This window comes from Saimiri boliviensis, chromosome 17, assembly GCF_048565385.1.
Source record: "Saimiri boliviensis isolate mSaiBol1 chromosome 17, mSaiBol1.pri, whole genome shotgun sequence".
Classification (NCBI taxonomy): Eukaryota; Metazoa; Chordata; class Mammalia; order Primates; family Cebidae; genus Saimiri; species Saimiri boliviensis.
The window spans coordinates 20,598,071-20,619,208 of record NC_133465.1 but is presented as its reverse complement, the minus strand read 5'-3'; the positions used below and the strand labels follow the sequence as shown (position 1 = coordinate 20,619,208).

The window sequence follows — 21,138 nt, the reverse complement described above, 5'->3', positions numbered from 1 at the left end:
CATGTTTGGTTTTTGGGACAATTAGGTGCAGTTTGCAGAAGCTGGTGGATAAATTTGTTATTTTTTTTCTTTTGGTTAGCCTAGAGTAAAGATTATTTGAATGACTGTATCCCTGAACTTTTTTGCCAGGAGACTGGATGACAATATTCGAACTGTTGTAAGAGGTCAGACGAACGTGGGGCAGGATGGACGGCAAGTAAGTAACTTATTCCCCCATATTACATGTATTCTCCCAGCAGCCAGATGACCAAAACATTGATGTGCCTTCTTGCAGCGCACTTTCTGATTGATGGTTTCACACACACGCGGCAGGACAGGACAGGCAAACAGGCGCCCAGAGCAGCCCTGTGCTGTCACTTAGTGTCCACTGGACCAGGATCATATACTGTGGCACAGCTCACTCGGGGCCAGGGGCCTGCAGGCCAGATGAGAACTCTGGAGTTTCCTCGTCTTTCTCTTTAGTGCCGGATAGCTCCCTTATTTTGTGGGCTGTAGCTAAATGAGGTTGCTGCATTTGTCAGCTAAGTTGTTGGCATTTACATATTACTTTTGTGGCTGCAAAAGATAGTAACCCGACATAGTTATGATTCTTTGTACCTCACTTTGTCAGCAGGCAGTTAACTCAAGAATCATTTAAAAATTTTACAAGTTGACCTGGCACAGTGGCTCACTCTTGTAATCCCAGCATGTTGGGAGGCTGAAGCAGGTGGATCAGTTGAGGCCAGGAGTTCGAGACCAGCCTCGCCGACATGGCAAAACCCTATCTCTACTAAAAATACAAAAATTAACCAGGTGTGGTTGTGCGCTCCTGTAATCTCGGCTACTTGGGAAGCGGAGGCGTGAGAGTCACTTGAACCTGGGTCAGGGAGGTTACAGTGAGCCAAGATTGCACCACTGCACTCCAGCCTGGATGATAGAGTGAGACTCTGTCTCAAAAAAAAAAAAAGTTTTGTAAGTCTTACTGGATCTAGTTAAGGAGGGCTGTTTGAAGGGAAGCAAGTGTTTAGGGAGGAGATATTCTTCAATCATTGAGGGGCCAGATGTTATCCGTCAACCATTTTCTTTTTTCCTTGATTCTGTTCTTCTGTGGAGGCATTGTATTTCAGAAATTGCTGTCATCGTAGAGACGCTGCTCATGCCTTTCTAGTCTTCCTCTCTTACCATGTCTAGTCCTCCCTTTTCAGTGATAATTCAGTTAGGTCAGGAGTGTACCTTTACAGTTGCTTCAGTTCTGTTATTTCTCCTCTTGGACATTTTTTAGGACAGCTAATTTCTTTTTTTTTTTTTTTTTTTTTTTTTTGAGACAGAATTTCGCTCTTGTTACCCAGGCTGGAGTGCAATGGTGTGATCTCGGCTCACCGCAACCTCCGCCTCCTGGGTTCAGGCAATTCTCCCGCCTCAGCCTCCTGAGTTGCTAGGATTACAGGCACGCACCACCATGCCCAGCTAATTTTTTGTGTTTTTAGTAGAGATGGGGTTTCACCATGTTGACCAGGATGGTCTTGATCTCTTGACCTTGTGATCCACCCACCTCCCAAAGTGCTGGAATTACAGGTGTGAGCCACCGCGCCCGGCCAGGACAGCTAATTTCTAAAAATACTCATGATGCTGCCCACATTTGGAGTGGGAGGAGGGTATAATCCCCACTTGAAATTTCCAGATCTCTGATATTTCTGTTTCCTCTGCTAGTGGCTTAGAGATGTTAGGAGTCTCTTTTGAGTTTTGTTTTTTTTTTTTTTTTTGAGCTGGAGTTTCGTTCTTGTTGCCCAGGCTGGAGTGCAATGGCGCGATCTCGGCTCACCGCAACCTCCGCCTCCTGGGTTCAGGCAATTCTCCTGCGTCAGCCTCCTGAGTAGCTGGGATTACAGGCACACGCCACCATGCCCAGCTAATTTTTAGTGTTTTTAGTAGAGACGGGGTTTCACCATGTTGACCAGGATGGTCTCGATCTCTTGACCTTGTGATCCACCCGCCTCGGCCTCCCAAAGTGCTGGGATTACAGGCTTGAGCCACCGCGCCCGGCCTCTTTTGAGTTTTTAGTTTTACTCGTCTGTTTGTTTTTGCTACATTATAGCACTTTCTTTTTTTTTTTTTTTTTTTTTTTTGAGACGGAGTTTCGCTCTTGTTACCCAGGCTGGGGTGCAATGGCGCGATCTCGGCTCACCGCAACCTCCGCCTCCTGGGTTCAGGCAATTCTCCTGCCTCAGCCTCCTGAGTAGCTTGGATTACAGGCATATGCCACCATGCCCAGCTAATTTTTTGTATTTTTAGTAGAGACGGGGTTTCACCATGTTGACCAGGATGGTCTCGATCTCTTGACCTTGTGATCCACCCGCCTCAGCCTACCAAAGTGCTGGGATTACAGGCTTGGGCCACCGTGCCCGGCAGCACTTTCTTTTTCCACTTCATCGTCTCTTTCCATTTGATAGCCAGTTTCCTTTGGCCTGTTTGTAAGGAGTTGGCCTTCTTGTCATCATCAGAATCTGTGTGTAGGCACATTAGATTCCTGAAACTCTTCCTGTTTTCTGGACTCTGGCGTGAGTTTTAGTCCTCATGTCCTCGTTTTTGTCTGTTGAGGTAAGCTTCGTGAAGCTTGGCTTCTTTGGCAGATGAGCCCCATGTAATGGGGCCTTCGGAGGGGTCATAATGAGTGACAGGGTAGCTTCAAGCATTCCAGCTGCATTCTGCTGCTTCAGTTTCCTGATAGATGTTTGATTGTGTTGTCTGGCTCTTCAGACACCTCATCAGCTCTGGCTACCAAATGAAATCCAAGGCCAGGCGTGATGGCTCACACCTGCAATCCCAACACTTTGAGAGGCCAAGGCAGGGAGATCACGTGATCCCAGGAGTCAAGACCAGGCTGGGCAACATGACGAAGCCCCACCTCTACAAACAGTACAAAATTAGCTGGGCATGGTGGTGGCCTGTGCCTGTAGTCCCAGCTACTAGAAGGCTGAGGTGGGAAGATCAACGGAATCAAGGAATTCGTGGCTGCAGTGAGCCGTGATTGCACCACTGCACTCCAGCCTGGGAATCACAGTGAGACCCTGTTTCAAAAAAAGAAAAGAAAAGGAAGAAATCCAGATTCCTTTGCTTGGCATTGAAAATTTTGGTCTCCATTTCCGGTTTTGTCTCCCGTTGTGTTCTGTCTATACTGAAGACTTCGTGCTCTACCAGCATGGCTGTCCGTTGTGTTCTGTCTGTGCTGAAGACTGTGCTCTCTGGGGGCCTGTGCTTCCATACTGCTTTGTGCTTGAAATGCTTTTTCTCCTATTTCTTTCAGCAGCTGCATTTCCAAATCTTACCCATCCAAGGGCCAGCTCAGATACTAGTTTTTTGATGATATTTTCTGTTTACCTCATCTGAATGCACCAAGGAATCAGAATTTTGAACTAGAAAAGATTCGAAACTCATCTGGGCCACTCCCCTCGTTTTACAGAGGAGAAAATGGATTCCGGTATCACTTGATATCCTTTCTCTCATAAATCCCACAGCCCTATTCTTATACCTTTCATTTGGCTTTTGGGGTCTCCCTTGACTTAATAAAGAGCAAGTCTCATCCCTTTGATGTTTATAAGCTCCGTGAAGGTGAGAACTATACTTTTGTTATCTTTATATTTCACTACACATAGTCCACATGGAATAACATTTTATTCAACTGAGCTGGGTGCAATGGCTCACACTTGTAATCCCAACACTTTGGGATGCCTAGGTGGGAGGATTGCTTGAGGTCAGGAGATTGAGACCAGCCTGGGCAACATAGTGATACCTGTCTCTACAAAAAGGTAAAAGAATAAGCTGGGTATGGTGGTACATTTCAGTGAGCTGAAATGGTGCCATTGTACTCTGACCCAGGTGACAGAGTGAGACCCCATCTCCAAAAGCAACAGCAAAACCTCACAAAATTTTATTCAACTGTATTGAATATTTTATCTGCTTAAGATTGTTTATTGGTGCGGTTCTGGGCGGGGGTATGGGGAGTGCAGCAGCAATGGCCAGCCACCTTGTGCTCAACAACGGCGCCAAGATGCCCATCCTCGGGCTGGGCACCTGGAAGTCCCCTCCAGGCCAGGTGACCGAGGCTGTGAAGGTGGCCATCGACATTGGGTACTGCCACATCGACTGTACCCGTGTGTACCACAATGAGAATGAGGTGGGGGTAGCCATTCAGGAGAATCTCAGGGAGCAGGTGGTGAAGTGTGAGGAGCTCTTCATCGTCAGCAAGCTGTGGTGTACGTACCATGAGAAGGGCCTGGTGAAAGGAGCCTACCTGAAGACGCTCAGTGACCTGAACCTGGACTACCTGGACCTCTACCTTATTCACTGGCCAACTGGCTTTAAGCCTGGGAAGGAATTTTTCCTATTGGATGAGTCGGGCAACGTGATTCCCAGTGACACCAACATTCTGGACACGTGGGCGGCCATGGAAGAGCTGGTGGATGAAGGGCTGGTGAAAGCTATTGACATCTCCAGCTTCAACCATCTCTAGGTGGAGAGGATCTTAAACAAACCTGGCTTAAAGGATAAGCCTGCAGTTAACCAGATTGAGTGCCATCCCTCCCTCACTCAGAAGAAGCTAATCCAGTACTGCTAGTCCAAAGGCATCGTGGTGACCGCCTACAGCCCCCTCGGCTCTCCCAACAGGCTCTGGGCCAAGCCCGAGGACCCTTTCCTCCTGGAGGATCCCAGGATCAAGGTGATCGCAGACAAGCACAATAAAACTACAGCCCAGGTGCTGATCCGGTTCCCCATGCAGAGGAACTTGGTGATCCCCAAGTCTGTGACACCAGAATGCATTGCTGAGAACTTTAAGGTCTTTGACTTTGAACTGAGCAGCCAGGATATGACCACCTTACTCGGCTACAACAGAAACTGGAGAGTCTGTGCCTTGGTGAGCTGTACCTCCCACAAGGATTACCCCTTCCATAAAGAGTTTTGAAGCTGTGGATGCCTGCTCGTCCATAAGTGACCTATACCTGTGTTTCCTGCCTCATTTTTTCCCTTGCAAATGTAGTATAGCCTGTGTCATTCAGCAGTGGGACAGCAACTTATAGAGTGGCCAGTGAGAGCATGTCTAGCTTGATGTTGGATCTGGCGAGGGCTGTCAGTAGAGTTGAAGTCTCTTCCAGTTTGCTTTGCCCTTCTTTTTGCCCTACTCCCCAGTAGTTTCCCCAACTACAACCTGAATACCCTTTTCTGACCAAAGAGAAGCAAAATCTGCCAGGTCAAAATGGTGCCGCTAACAGCTGAGTTTTGATCGCTTGGAACTGTAACCCTCTCAGCAAGACTTCTCTTTGCCTCAAATAAAAAGTGCTTTTGTGAGTTTAAAAAAAAAAAAAGATTGTTTATTAATTATAAATAACATTTTATCATAAAAACATTTTGATCAGCAACTGGGTGTTCCTTAAAAGTGATTTAAAATTTGTTTTTTTTTAAATAGTCCCAACTTACTACTGTTTGGAATAACAACACTGCTGCTCAGTGTGATTCAGCCTACATTTGGAATGGCTCACTAGAAATCTTAAAATACAGGAGTCTTAGATAGTTAACATTTCAAGAATGTGAAAATAGTGAATGAGTCATCAGCATTTTTTGTTGGGTCATGTTGTGTATAATAGATGTATATCTTGTAGTTATTTATGTTCCAACCTGTGGTTCTGGACTCTTGTAAACTAGAGTATTGCAGAGTCGGACCCAGAATTAGACAGCCTGCTAGACAGTTGGCATTCTCCACCATCCCGTATTAATAGGTTACAGGTTGCCGCAGCCCAGCAGGTCATATTTCAGAGAGCAAGACCACATTTTCAAGAATGTTTAGATAGCATTTCAATCTGTGATGGAATTTTGTATTCATCTCCTTAGAATCCAGACAGAAAGGAAGCCCAGAAGAAATAATTGCTTTTCCTGTCATGCCTCCATCTGTGTTTTCCAGCAGTTTGTAATGCAAACTGAAGTAGAGACTTTTTCCCCCCCTCCCAGGGAGCTCTTGAGTCCTGTCCTTGTCAACTCCTAGGGATGAAAGCCTTGCTCTCCAGCCCTGAGTGGCTGGTGGTTTGCTAAAAGGAGTGTATTAGACTGGCACGGACTTGGTAGAATTACGGATGTTCCAAAATACTGAGTTTTATAGGTCAAGAGGCTTCACGTTCCCGTCCTCCCTGGAACAGAAGAAAAGTTTGCTTTCAGAAGTCATTTCCTGAGCTTCTGAAGCACACTCAGAAGGGAATGGCAGTATGGATAGAAGGAGTTTTCCTTTTACAGATTTAATCTTGATTGTGTGTAATCAGAACTGATGTGCTGCTTTTTAATTTTATAATTTTTTTTTAGGGACAGGGTCTTGCTCTGTTGCTCTGGAGTGCAATGGTGCAATAATTGTTCACTGTAACCTTGAACCCCTGGGCCCAAGTGATCCTCCCACCTTAGCCTCCTAGGTAGCTAGGACTAGAGGCATGTGCCAACACACATAGTTACTTTTTATTTTTTGTAGAGATGGGTTCTTGCTGTGTTGCCTAGGCTGGTCTTGAACTTCTGGCCTCAAGTGATCCTCCTGCCTTGGCCTCCCAAAGTGCTGAGATATGAGCCACTGTGCCCGGTCTAGATGTCCTTCTTAATCTGTAAATAAGGGGAAAGTGTTTACTTCATATTCATGGTGTCTTAAATGACGTTTTTAGCAGAAAAGTTCTTTTGGAAAAGCAGTGTTTTTGACTCAAAAATTATTTGGAGATAAGGAATGATTTAAATATTGAAAACATAATTATATAGGTCATTTCTTGAGCTTCTTGAAGTTTCTGAAATACTGGCAGCTTCGTTAATATTCTGCTAATGTCTGGAGAGTCTTTACTTTTTGACCACCTCCTGTGTGGACCAGCTTGAACTGGTCTAGTCTGTGACCTCTTCTAACCAGACGGTGACGCTCTTACAAAGTTACATGGCACTGCATCATGTCCATTTTTCTCTGTTGAAATCATCAGTAAGAAGCTTTAATTAAATGCCCACATGTTTGAAATTTTGTGGGTGAGTCAGTTCAACAAGTACATGATGTGATATGCTTTGACATTTATGCAGCTTCCCAAGAATTAAATTGGATGGTTTGAATGTGGGTAGAAAGAGAGGTGAATACAGGAGCGAGTTAGAGGAAGAAAAAGCTGGCAATATGAAATTTCAAGCATGGCCAAATGTTGACCAGTTGTCAGTAAGCTCTCAGAATCATAGGAGACGTCAGCTACCGAGTTTCTGTCTCTTGAGTGGAGGGCTGCGGCATAACTGTTTCTTTGATTAGAACACGAGTAAGATTTGGGAGAAGAGAATTATTACAAGTCATCCCCTCTTACCTGGGGGGATACATTCCAAAACCCCCAGTGGATGCCTGAAACCTAGAAAGGAGCAAGCACTATATATGCTGTATTTTTTCCTATATGTCCACACCTGTGATACATTTTAGCATACACATCAGGCACAGTAAGAGATTAACCACAGTAACTGCAAGCAAAGTAGCACGATGGTGACTGTATGCCAGCATCACTGCTCTTGTGATTGGAGCTGTATCCAGTAGCTGAGATGGCTGCTGAGTGACTGAGACAGGCGCTGTATTCAGCGTTGCCATACTGGGTGAAGGATGACCCATGACCTGGTCAGGACAGAATTGGGTAGTGCAAGATTTTATCACACTAGTCAGAAGGGCGCATAATTTAAAATTTACTAATTGTCTATTTCTGGAATTTTCCATTTAATATATTTGGACCACAGGTAACTAAAACCTCAGAAAGTGAAACTGCTGATAAGGAGGGTTTGCTGTATTGCCATCTCCAGCTCTGCTCACTCCTTCAGTTTGGAAGAAGGTTTAGATAATTAGAGTAAAATCTTCCACCCAGTTCAGGAATCCTTTGTATTCTGTCTCTGACATTTCATTATCCTGCAGAGTTTGGATCCTTTCAGTGATGTGGAGCTGACTATTGTATTGGTCCACAGGACAGACTAATTAGGTTTTCTGTAGCTTTGGTTGTGAGAAACTTCTTTCTTAGACTGAACTGAAATAGTGAAATAGACTTCATTGTAACTTCTCGTTGGTCTTAGTTCTGCCAGCCGGAGGGGTGTAAGCCTAATCCCTTTTCCTTGCTACAACTTCTGAAATTGAAAATGGATACTATATTCCTAAGTGTTCCCTTTTCTAGGCTAACCATTCTTAGTTTCCTCATCTTTGTAATGTAATTTCCAGACCCATTGTCATTCTTGCTCTTGATAGCTGTTTGTCAGCATCCCTCTTGGAATGTGATTCCCAGGGGTAGACCTTATGTGTGAACATGCACTGAGACAGTTTACCTCCTTGTTCTAGGCAGAGGCCATTAACTTAGAGGCTGGGGTTCAGAGTGTCTGTCAACTCCCTGAAATTAACTGTAAATTTTTGTACGTCTAGACATATTTCTGGGAGGAAAACTTACTGATTTTTCTAGATTTTCTAAGGAGTCTGTGACTCTTCCAAAGTTAAGGGCCACCAGCTTTAGACACTGTTCTTCCATTACCTTGGATTTGGTGAGATTTTTGGCAGCTATATAATATGATTCGCTTCTATTGAGTTGGCAGTCACCTGAAACCGCCAGGTCAAAAGTTGCAAACAGATGGCCACAGAACTAAGAAAGTCACCTAAATGGCTTAAGCAGGCTAGTATGCATCCAAATAAATTTGCCAGGGGAATGAATGCCCTGTCGTAAGGGGATAGCCACAAATTAATTCTAACCAGTTGTCACATCTGAATGCAGACCTGGAATTGCCAAATCTATCAGTTTTTCAAGAGAAGCCGGAAGTTCAGATTTTTATGTGACTCTCACAATTTTTAACTGTTGGCTTAGTGTTTTTCACAAACACTGCAAAGGCCCACATCTGTGGGCCAGTGCTGTCCCAGGTCTCTTTTCATACGAACTTCATTTAAACGTTCTCTACCTCTATTTATTGTTTATTCCATCAAGACGTTTGGGAATTTAGATGACCTCCCCATTTTATCATGAGCAGATTTGCCAGACATGCTTTCTGTGTCTTCATTCAGGTTGTGATGAAAAGGCGGAATGGGGTGGATTCAGAGCCACGTGACATGCCATCAGAGGCTTCGTATTATTCCTCCTCACTTCAGCGCATAGTGCCAGACCCAAAAAACAAAGATTTCTGCTTGTCCTTGGATGTCATCCCCAGGTGTATGTCTTAATCTTTTCATGTCTTGATTTTCACTGAAAAAGGAGATTCTTCGTACTTGCCTTCTTCACTTTTACTTAGAGGTGTCATAAAGATTTATGAACTAAAGCAGGAAAGTATATTGCCTTCCAAGGAGAAAGTGTTTCCTTGCTTTTACCCCTCAAAATTAGCATATTATCCAATTCAAACATTAGAGCAAACATAGGCTGGGCTTGGTAATTTACGCCTGTAATCGAAGAACTTTGGGAGACCAGGAGTTTGAGATAAGCCTGGGCAACATAGCAAGATTTCATCTGTGCTAAAAATTAAAAAAAAATTGTCCAACCAGGCACGTTGCCTCATGTCTGTAATCCCAGCACTTTGGAAGGCAGAGGAGGGCAGATCACCTGAGGTCAGGAGTTCAAGATCAGCCTAGCCAACATGGTGAAACCTGGGCTCTACTAAAAATACAAAAATTAGCCAGATGTGGTGGCATGTGCCTGTAGTCCCAGATAGGAGGCTGAGACTGGAGAATGGCTTGAACCTGGGAGGTAGAGGTGAGCTGAGATGGCGCCACTGCACTCTAGCTTGTGTGACAGAGTGAGACTCCATCTGAAGAAAAAATTAGTCCTACATGGTGGCACAAACCTGTAGTCCTGGCTACTCAGGCATTTGAGATAGGAGGATTGCGTGAACCCAGGAATTTGAGGTTACAGTAATCTATGACAGCGCCACTTCACACCAGCCTGGGGACCCTGTCTCAAGTGAAAAAAACAAAAAACAAAAATAACTGTGCTCTCCAAGACTTATGTGGTAGGACTTCACAGCACAGTGTTGATCTTCATTATGTGGAATTTTGAATTTGTCTTGTCGGCTCACTAGAAGGAGAGTTTATATTCTTATCCTCCATCACTTTAAATTTATCCTGCTGAGTATTGTATCATCCACTGGAATTGAGTGTTTGTTGGGTTCACTCATGTTTAGTTAAAATGGCAGTGAGGCCAGTGCTGCTGAGTATTGTATCATCCACTGGAATTGAGTGTTTGTTGGGCTCACTCATGCGAAGTGATGGCGGTGAGACCGGTGCTGCTATTGTATCATCTGCTGGAATTCAGTGTTTCTGGTTGTGCACCTCTAGGTATTTGTCAGGTTCCTGTGGCTTTTCTGTCAGCTCCTTTCCATCCTCACTGCTCTACTTTAAAGCAACTCCAGGTTTACTTGCTCTGGGTTATCAGAGGCCCCTTGCTGCCTTCAGTGTGCCGTCTTCCGTGAATAGAAATGGCAGCACAGCTTACCAATGGTCCAGAATATTTGTTGTGGCAATAGTGGTGGTAAAGGTTCAATTCTCTTGTCCTGTCCTTAAGAACTCCATTAGACATTTGCCAGGTGTGACGTGCAGTATCACCCGAGTTAGATGATATTCCACATGACAACAGAATTCAGTATTTGTATTGTTTTTGAAATTTGAGACTACAGGGTTTATTTTGCATTTCCAGTTTTTATAATTTCCAAATTCTTTTTTTTTCTTAGAGATGGGATCTCACTCTGTCATCTAGTCTGGAATGTAGTGGCAGGATCATAGCTCACTCTAGCCTTGAACTCCTGGGCTCACGCAATCTTTCCACCTCAGCCTCCCAAGTAGCTAAGACTTCAGATGCACACCACTATGCCTGGCTGATTTAAAACATTTTTTGTAGTGATGGAATCTCACTGTGTTGCCTACGCTGGTTTTGAACTCCTGGCTTCAAGTGCTCCTCCCACCTCTGCTTCCCAGAGTGCTGGGATTATAGGCCTGAGTCACTGCAGCCAGCCATTTCTCTTCTCTCTTTCTTTCTTTTTTTTTTTTTGACACAGTGTCTTGCTCCAGGGTCATCCAGGCTGGAGTGTGGAGTGTGTAGTTCACTGTCTCAAACTCCTGGCCTCAGACGATCCTCCCACCTCAGACTTCCAAGTAGCCAGGACTACAAGTGCATGTCACCATAGCTGGCTGATTTTTAAATTAAATATGTATATATTTTTGTAGTGATAGGGTGTTCCTTTGTTGCTCCAACTGGTCTCGAACTCTTTGCCTCAAGTGATCCTCCTGCCTCAGCCTCTCGAGTGGCTAGAATTACAGGTGCAAGCCACTGCACCCGTTTCCAAATTTTTCTCAATAATAGACATGCTTCTTACAATTAAGAATAAATTCTTATTCTGATAAACCCAGCATAAGATGAAAATATGTTAAGTTGAAAGTGTATTAATACATGTAATTTACTGAACACCTAGCTTAGCCTCCTGTACCTTAAATGTGCTCAGAACACTTCCATTAGGCTGCAGTAAGGCAAATCCTCTAACACCGAGCCTGGTTTCTAATAAAGTGTTGATTAACTCATGTACCTTACTGAATATGGTACAGAAAGTGAAAAACAGAATGGATGTATGGATACCCAAACTATGGTTTCTACAGACTGTGTCTCACCTTTGCACCATCGTATATAAGAAAATTCTAGGTGAACAATCCCAAGCTGGGGGGCTGTCAGTATATTATTTTAAAAGAAAAGTGTTTTTTGGATGCCATGTTGTAATGCGCAGAGGGAACTGATCCCCGAGTCATTGCAGGGGGCCATTGCTGCCTATTCAGCTCTGGTTTCCAGACCCATGCTCTTGGACCTTCGGTCTTCTTGGTTCTGAGACTCAAAGCCATGCTCCCTTTTCCACTCCAGCTGTTTGTGATAAGCACATCTGTCTTTTTGTTTCCTCTGTCTCTCATCCCATCTCTAAAACAAGGCAGTTTTTACCCCAAGATCATCAGACCCTCTCTGTTTATATACATATAGGTATTGGGATCTGTTTTCCTTTATTAGTCTTTTGTTTTCCTTTTTTTTTTTTCTTAAAGGACAGGGTCTCACTCTGTTGTCCAGGCTGGACTGCAATAGTGGGATTATAGCTCACTGCAGCCTCAAACTCCCAAGCTCAAGCAGTCCTCCCAACTCACCCTCCCGAGGAGCTGGGGCTATGGGTATGTGCCAGCATACCCAACTTTTTTTTTTTTTTTTTTTTTTTTTTGGTAGAGGCAGGGTCTCACTATGTTGCCCAAGCTAATCTTGAACTCCTGGCCTCAGTGATCCTTCCACCCTGGCCTCCCAAAGTGGTAGGATTACAGGTGTGTGCCACCACTCTGGGCCTTCCTTTGTTATCCATCTTTTCTTGCTAAATGGGTTAAGATGCAATAAATGTGGAAAGTACACTGTCATTCACTCTGCTGATGGAGTGGAAGTTAGTACAGTGCCCATAATGTGTCAGATGCATATTTCGTAAATGTTTTCAGACAGTCTGGTTTGTCTTTTTATTTTTTAGCAGTCTCTTGAGCTGGTTTTTAACTTCAGTGAAGTACAGTTTATTGGTTAATTTTCCTTTATCATTTGTACTTTTGATAAAAATTCTTTGTCTAATCCAAGATCACAAAACATTTTTTTTTTTTTGAGGTAGAGACTTGCTCTGTTGCCCAGGCTGGAGTGCAATGGCACGATCTTGAATCCCAGCTCACTGGGATTACAAGTGCCCGCCACCATGCCCAGCTAATTTTTACATTTGATCTTAGCCAAAAGGCTGAGAAACGGATATGCCCAGCTAATTTTTGTATTTTTAATAGAGATGAGGTTTCACCATGTTGGCCAGGCTGGTCTTAAACTCACGACCTCAGGTGATCTCCCACCTTGGCCTGCCAAAGTGCTGGAATTACAGGCATGAGCCACCATGCCTGGCCACAAAACATTTTCTTCTGTGTTTTCTTTTAGAAGTTTTATTGTTTTAGGTTTTATGTTTATTTCTGTGATCCATTTCAAGTAGATTTTTTTTTTTTTTTTTTTTTTGAGACGGAGTTTCGCTCTTGTTGCCCAGGCTGGAGTGCAATGGCGTGATCTCGGCTCACCACAACCTCCGTCTCCTGGGTTCAGGCAATTCTCCTGCCTCAGCCTCCTGAGTAGCTGGGATTACAGGCACGAGCCACCATGCCCAGCTAATTTTTCGTATTTTTAGTAGAGACGGGGTTTCACCATGTTGACCAGGATGGTCTCGATCTCTTGACCTCGTGATCCACCCACCTCGGCCTCCCAAAGTGCTGGGATTACAGGCTTGAGTCACCGCGCCTGGCTCAAGTAGATTTTTTTATATGGTACAAAATATAAGTTGAGATTCTTGTTCTAGACTCATGTTGAAAACACAATCCTTTCCACATTGAGTTTTCTTGGCACCTTTGTGAAGAATCATTTAACCATAGCTAGCCATGGCGATACATGTCTATAATCCCAATAGTTTGGGAGGCTGAGGTGGGAGGATCACTTGAGGCCAGGACTTTGAGACCAGCTTGAACAACACAGTGAAACCCCATCTCTAAAAACAAAGTTTTAGAAATCAGCTGGGCATGGTGGCACATGCCTGTAGTCCTAGATATTTGAGAGGCTGGGGATATATATGGTTCTCTTTCTGGACTTTCTTTCCCATGTCATCGATTCATGTGTTTATCCTTTGCCAGTACCACATGGTCTTGACTGCTGTAGCTTTATAGTAAGTCTTTAAATCATGTAATTAGAGTCTTCTAAGGTTGTCCTTTTTTGGCCGGGCGCGGTGGCTCAAGCCTGTAATCCCAGCACTTTGGGAGGCCGAGGTGGGTGGATCACGAGGTCAATAGATCGAGACCATCCTGGTCAACATGGTGAAACCCCGTCTCTACTAAAAATACAAAAAATTAGCTGGGCATGGTGGCGCATGCCTGTAGTCCCAGCTACTCAGGGGGCTGAGGCAGGAGAATTGCCTGAACCCAGGAGGCGGAGGTTGCTGTCAGCTGAGATCGCGCCATTGCACTCCAGCCTGGGTAGCAAGAGCGAACCTCCATCTCAAAAAAAAAAAAAAAAAAAAGGCCGGGCGCGGTGGCTCAAGCCTGTAATCCCAGCACTTTGGGAGGCCGAGGCGGGTGGATCATGAGGTCGAGAGATCGAGACCATCCTGGTCAACATGGTGAAACCCCGTCTCTACTAAAAATACAAAAAATTAGCTGGGCGTGGTGGCGCGTGCCTGTAATCCCAGCTACTCAGGAGGCTGAGGCAGGAGAATTGCCTGAACCCAGGAGGCGGAGGTTGCGGTGAGCCGAGATGGCGCCATTGCACTCCAGCCTGGGTAACAAGAGCGAAACTCTGTCTCAAAAAAAAAAAAAAAAAAAAGATTGTCCTTTTTCAAAATTGTTTTGGATATTCTAATTTCTTTGCCTTTTCCACATAAAGCATAGGATCAACTTGTTGATTTTTATTTTATTTATGTTTATTTGTTTAGATGGAGTTTTGCTCTTGTTACCAGGCTGGAGTGTAGTGGTGTGATCTCACCTCACTGCAACCTTTGCCTCCTGGGTTCAAGCGATTCTCCTGCCTCAGCCTCCCGAATGGCTGGGATTACAGACACTCGCCACCACACCTAGCTAGTTTTTTGTATTTTTTAGTAGGTATGGGGTTTTACCATGTTGGCCAGGCTGGTCTGGAACTCCTGACCTCAGGTGATCTGCCCGCCTTGGCTTCCCAAAGTGCTGGGATTACAGGCGTGAGCCATTGCGCCTGGCCAACTTGTTTTTTTTTTTTTTTTTTTTTAAAAAGTCTCTGGGACCTTGATTGGGATTGCGTTAAATCTGTAGATCAATTCAGGGAGAATTCACATCTTTACAATATTAAATTTTCCAATCTGTGAACATGGAATCTTCCTTCATATATTTAAGTCTTTAGTTTCTCTCAATAGTTTGTTTTAGTTTTTAGTATATAGATCGTGCTCATATTTTGCTAGATTTATACTAAATATTTTATGTTTTTTGGTGATATTATAAATAGTATCTCTTAAAAACTTAAATTTCCATTTGTCCTTTGCTAGTTACAGAAATGTAATTGATACTTATTTTTATATTTTTGAGACGTAATCTTGCTCTTTTGTCAGGCTGGAGTACGGTGGCATGATCTCGGCTCACTGCAACCTCCGTCTCCCGGATTCAAGCAATTCCCCTGCCTCAGCCTCTTGAGTAGCTGGGATTACAGGCATGTGCCTGGCTAATTTTTTGTATTTTTAGTAGGTACAGGGTTTTACCATGGCCAGGATGGTCTCGATCTTCTGACCTCATGATCCGCCCGCCTCGACCTCCCAAAGTGCTGGGGTTTCAGGTTTGAGCCCCGCACCCGGCCTATTTTTATATTGACCTTATATTGTGCAGCTTTGCTGAACTCACTTGTTAGTTTCAGGAATTTTTTTTTGGTAGGCTTTTGGGATTTTTAAGAAGTAGATAATCATCTTACCTCTGAATAAAGACAGTTTTACTTTTTGCCTTATTACTCTAGCTAGGACCTACAGTATGATATGGAATAAAATTGGCAAGAGTGACTATTTTGCTTTGTTTCTGTGATAGAGTTGTATTTAAAGCTACCATCTTGCTAATTTTCTGTTTGTTGTTGTACTTCCTTGTTAGGTTTTTCTGTTTTTTTAGTGGTTATCTTAGGTTCACAGTATGCATCTTTATGACAGTGCTGTTGTCACTAATATCACAGTGACAAGGTTATATCACTTCCCAGGTGAGAGTCTTAGAGTAGACTTCCAGTTTTTTCCTCTCATGCTTTGTCCATTCTGCCACATCCTGCGTCTTCTTTTTAGATATTATGACCACCATCACTCTTTTTAGTTTTGCTTTTTAGAGTAATTAAAAGTCAGAAAATTTTAATATTTATTTTTATTTTTTGTCATTTTTCAAATTTCTAAATTTATTTTATATTTTTTAGAGATGGGGTCTTACTGTGTTGCCCAAGCTGGCCTCAAACTCCTTGGCTCAAGGGATCTTCCTGCCTCAGCCTCCTGAGTGGCTGAGACTACTGGTGTGTGCCACCACACCAGCTATTTTATTTTTTAGGAAATAAATTGTATTGTGTATATTTAAGGTGTATCACTTATTATAGGATACGTATAGGCAGTGATATGGTCTACAGAGCAGCAAATTAATGTATTTGTTACCTCACATAGTTATCATTTTCATCTCTTTAGATCCAAGTTTTTTCTGTACCGTATTCCTTCTGCCTGATGCACTTCCTTTAGTATTTCTTACAGCACAGGTCTGCTGGCAGTAAATGCTCTCAGCTTTTCTTTGCTTGAAAAGTTTTAATTTTGCTTTTATTTTTTAAAAATATTTTTGTTTTGTATAGGACTCTAGATTGGCAGTTTTGTTGTTTTATTATTATTTTTTTAGTACTTTAAAAATGTCTGCCTTCTAGCTTGCATTGTTTCTGAGCAAACGTCAAGTCTGTAGTCAATTTTATTTCATTTTTTATTTATTTTTATGTATTTATTTTTTGAGACAGAGTCTTGCTCCGTCAGTGGTGGGATCTCGGCTCACTGCCACCTGTGCTTCCCAGGTTCAAGCGATTCTCCTGCCTCAGCCTCCTGAATAGCTGAGATTACAGGCATATGCCAATACACCCAGCTACCAATACACCCAGCTAATTTTTGTAATTTGAGTAGAGGTAGGGCTTCACCATGTTGGCCAGGGTCGTCTCAGACACCTGACCTCAGGTGATCCACTCTCCTCACTCTCCCAAAGTGCTCGGATTACAGGTGTGAGCCACCGGCCCAGCCCCAGTCTGTCGTCATTTTTATCTTTCTCCTCTGTGTTTAATGTGTGTCATCCCTACCCTGGCTGTCTTCAAGACTGTATCTTTCATTTTGTTTCTGGCAATTTTACTATGATGTGTCTGGTATCCGGTGTTTTTGTTTTTTTGAAGTTATTCTGCTTGGGATCTCAGCACTTGGGTCAGTGGTTTAATGCCTTTCACTTAAAAAAAAAAAAAAATCTCGGCCATTGTCTCTTCAGATGTTTCTGCTCTGTTCTCTCTTGCTCCTGGAACTCTACTGACACATCTCTTAGAACTTGTAATTCTGTCCTGCAGGTGTTGGGGTTTCTTTTCTTTTTTTCTCTTTATGTTTCAGTTGGGGACTTTCTATTGACCTTCAGTTCACTGATCCTTTTCCTTTTTTGGCTGTGTCAAGTGTGATGAGGCTGTTGAAGGAAGTCTTCAGCTCTGACACTGTGTCCCTTTTTCTAGCATTTCCATTTGACTCAAGAATTTCCTGCTCTCTGCTGCAGTTCCTCCTCTGCTCATGCATGTGAAACACCTTTTCTGCCAGATTCTTTAACATATTTTTCATTGTTACTCTAAAATCCCCTCCTCTGTAACCTATCTAGTGGTTGTAACAAATGGCTCTTCTTTGAGACAGATTCTGTTGATTGCTTTGTCTCTTAGCAGTGGGTTGTTTTTCCTTTCTTCCTTTTCTACTTTTCTTTTTTGGCATATATGTGTCTTAAAGTTTTTTACTGAATGCCAGACATTTGGTGTAGAAGAGGAGAGAGTGTCCCCATTTTTTTCTCATGTACATCCAGTGAAGGTCTTGGAAGAGGGCCTGAGAGTGGGTGCAGACCACCTGTGTATATGCTTTCCAGGACTTCTGCACTGTTGCCCAAGCCCACACTGGGCCTTTGGTAACTTGTTCAACACTTCAGTGAAGCCCTTCTCACCGGCTCATGTGGCATCCCTGTCTTCCCTATATATCCTTCTACTTGTGAGACAGTTCTCCTATCCTCTCTTTCCTTGAGGAGCACGTTCCTTCTTGGAATTCAGGATACTTGGTTGTCTTTAGCTCTCTGCTGGGTTCAAGAAAAGTTGTGGTTTTTAGTTTCATTTTTCCTCATTGTTAGTGCAAGAGCAACATTCTTTCTGGCTTCCTTCACCCTAGGCAGAAGCACAGCTGATCAGTGGGTTTTAATGCAGCTGGTATGACAAGTTCATTAAGGAAATTTCAAATTCTTCATTGCAACTAATCCTCAAGATCCTACCACTTTCTTAGTTTTAATGTAGTTTAAAGAGGATTATCAGCTGTGTGTGGTGGCTCATGCCTATAATACCAGTACTTAGGGTGGCTGAGGCAGGCGTATCATGAGGTCAGGAGATCAAGATCATTCTGGCCAACATGGTGAAACCCCCGTCTCTACTAAAAATACAAAAAAAATTCGCTGGGCATGGTGCATGCCTGTAGTCCCAGTTACTTGGGAGGCTGAGGGGAGAGAATTGCTTAAACCCAGGTGGTGGAGATTACAGTGAGCTGAGATTGCATCACTGCACTACAGCCTAGACGAGAGAGCAAGACTTCATCTCAAAAAAGAATTATCAGTAAGTACCTGAAAAGGGCTGCTGTGTTTATTTTGTTACATTAATAATGCCTGAATAGACTAACAGATGGGTATGAAAATATTTCTTCGTTTTCTAATTACATATATCTATGTGAAGCCAGATTTTCTTCTTCTTTTCAACCAAAACAACATATCACAATATAGGACTGTGGGAATCTCCCCACAATTCCTACATTGGAACTTAATCCCTATTGTGATAGTATTTAGAAGTAGGGCCTTTGGGAGGTGACGAAGGGGTCTTCCCTCATTGGTGAGATTAGGGTCCTTATAATACACTTTTGAAGGATGGCTGTTGGCCCCTTCTCCGTGTGAGGACACACAGAAGATGCCATCTGTGAGAAAAGGGCCCTCACCAGGCACCACATCTCCTGGGGCCTTTAAGAGATGGGTACGAAAATATTTCCTCCTTTTCTAACTACATATATCTATGTGAAGCCAGATTTTCTCTGTATTTTCAACCAAAACAACATATTACAACAGATTCAATGCAGAAACACATATGAGAGTCCAGCTGGTGTTTATCAAGCAGACACTAGATGTACTTGCAGAGACACACCAGCAGTGCCATTCTTCTCAAGAAATTGGTTTTGTCTGAGGGAAAGATAGTTACCTTTCAAAAAGCATGTTATTGATGCTAACATGTAATTGATTGTCATTGTCATTTGAAAGTGCATTAATAGATACACATTTTTTTTTTTTAACTTTTTTTTTTTTTTTGAGACAGAGTTTTACTTTTTTTTTTTTTTTTTTTTTTTTTTTGAGACGGAGTTTCGCTCTTGTTACCCAGGCTGGAGTGCAATGGCACTATCTCGGCTCACCGCAACCTCCACTTCCTGGATTCAAGCAATTCTCCTGCCTCAGCCTCCTGAGTAGCTGGGATTACAGGCACGTGCCACCATGCCCAGCTAATTTTTTGTATTTTTAGTAGAGACGGGGTTTCACCATGTTGACCAGGATGGTCTCGATCTCTCGACCTCGTGATCCACCCGCCTCAGCCTCCCAAAGGCTTGAGCCACCGCGCCCGGCCTAGATACACATTTTTTATTTAAACTTCTCAGTTTTAATATTCAACATTAGTATACGTCAGTAGATACAACTCATATAAACCCTTTCAGTAAATTTCCAAAGGTATGAACAGATTCTGAGATGAAAAAGGTTTAGAAATGCTCTTCTTGAGTAATGTTTAGTATCAGGTAAGAGTGGGGATGGCAGGCAATGTGTTCTTGATTTTAGTGACAGCCACTTTATGTAGTATGTTTGTTCGTTCGCTCACACAGTGCATATTTAGCAAGTGCCTGCTGTGTGCTGGACACTGTTATAAGCATTTGTAATAACACAGCAAGCAAAGCAGAAGAGCCTTCTCTCCTAGAGTGGACACCAAGTGTCATGTTGTCTTGTTTCCCGATTCTTTGACTGTCAAGGAGTAATAATCACAATCTTGGTCACTAAGTACTTTTGCGAGAAAATAGATGTTGAATTTTATCATATGCCTTCTCAGCATCTACTGGTTATGGTCATAGGGCTTTATCATTTTGTTGATTTGCTTAAGTTTTTTGTCCTTTTAAAAATATCTAACCTTTCTTAAATGCCTACTGGGTCATCCTGTATTGTCTTTGTAATATATTGTTAAATTCTGGTATTTTTATCTGGGATTTTGGTTCATGTTCAAATTTCATTTGGTTCAAAAATGAAATTAGTTTGACATTTTCTTCTTTTTGGTTAGATTACGTTAGGTTTATGTCAGCTTTATAAAACAAACTGAGATGCTTCCCAGTTTTTGCAGCCCACAGAGACTGTTTAAATAGTAAATTGTTTCTGAGACTTCAGGCTGTAAATAATATACCCTGAAGTCTTACCCTGAAGTCTCCAAAACAATTTACGCATTATCAAAGTCAAGTGCCTTTTGGGAGGCTTGCTCCTTGGCAGCCTTTTCTGTTATTTCTATGGTATATTTATATCTTCCACTTCTTCTGAGTTGATTTTAGTAAGTACTTATTCTTGAAAATAATTTTACTCAGATGTTTACGTTTTTTCATCCTTTCCAATTCTCTGTTTATATTCTCCTTCCGTTCTTAATGCTGTATTTTCTCTTCCCCCAACCCCAATCCCAGATTAAACTGGCCAGAATTTCTTTAAGCCTTCTCAGAGGACTTGCACTTAGATTTATTCATCAGTTCTACTCTTTTCCTGTTTCAGTTCATTACGCTCTTGTTCCATCTCTGTTGTCTTTACGTTTCTTTTACTTCTCATTATGTAAGAAGAGCACTTACAGGTTTGTCTTTTCTCTGAATGCTACTTTGGCCACCTCTGAGTATTAAAAATGAATTTTTAATAGCCAGATGCAGCAGTGGCTCACACTTGTAATACCAGCGCTTTGGGAGGCTGAGGTAGGCAGATCACCTGAGGTCAGGAGTTTGAGACCAGTCTGGCCAACATGGTGAAAACCTGTCTCTAATAAAAATACAAAAATTAGCCGGGCATGGTGGTGGGCGTTTGTAATCCCAGCTCCCTGGGAGGCTGAGTCAGGAGAATCACTTGAGCCTGGGCAGCAGAGGTTGCAGTAAGCTGAGATGGCACCACTGCACTCCAGCCTGGGCAAAAGAGCAAGATTCTGTCTCCAAAAAAAAAAAAGTGTTAGGGGTTTTTCTTTTTCTTTTCTCTTCTCTTTTTTTTTCCTTTTCTTTTTTTTTTTTTTTTGAGACAGAGTCTCACTCTCACCCAGACTGGAGTGATCTTGG

General features: G+C 42.9%; 1 protein-coding gene and 1 pseudogene across 4 annotated transcripts in view; both read left to right on the top strand.

Moving 5' to 3' along the window:
• VPS53 (VPS53 subunit of GARP complex) overlaps nt 1-21,138 on the top strand; it is a 176,595-nt gene that overhangs the window by 17,671 nt on the left and 137,786 nt on the right. For 3 of the 4 annotated variants that reach the window (XR_012514579.1, XM_039476537.2, XM_003929324.4), the window contains exon 4: nt 130-196. Coding sequence is in view for 3 of the 4 variants with exons in the window: in XM_039476537.2 (XP_039332471.1) it covers nt 130-196 (67 nt within the window). In the remaining variant the exon portion in view is untranslated. Of the gene's footprint in view, nt 1-129; nt 197-9,078; nt 9,183-21,138 lie in introns of those variants that run through there. The other variant, XM_074388329.1, reaches the window with a different exon arrangement.
• LOC141581813 (aldo-keto reductase family 1 member B1 pseudogene) lies at nt 3,347-9,031 on the top strand (annotated as a pseudogene).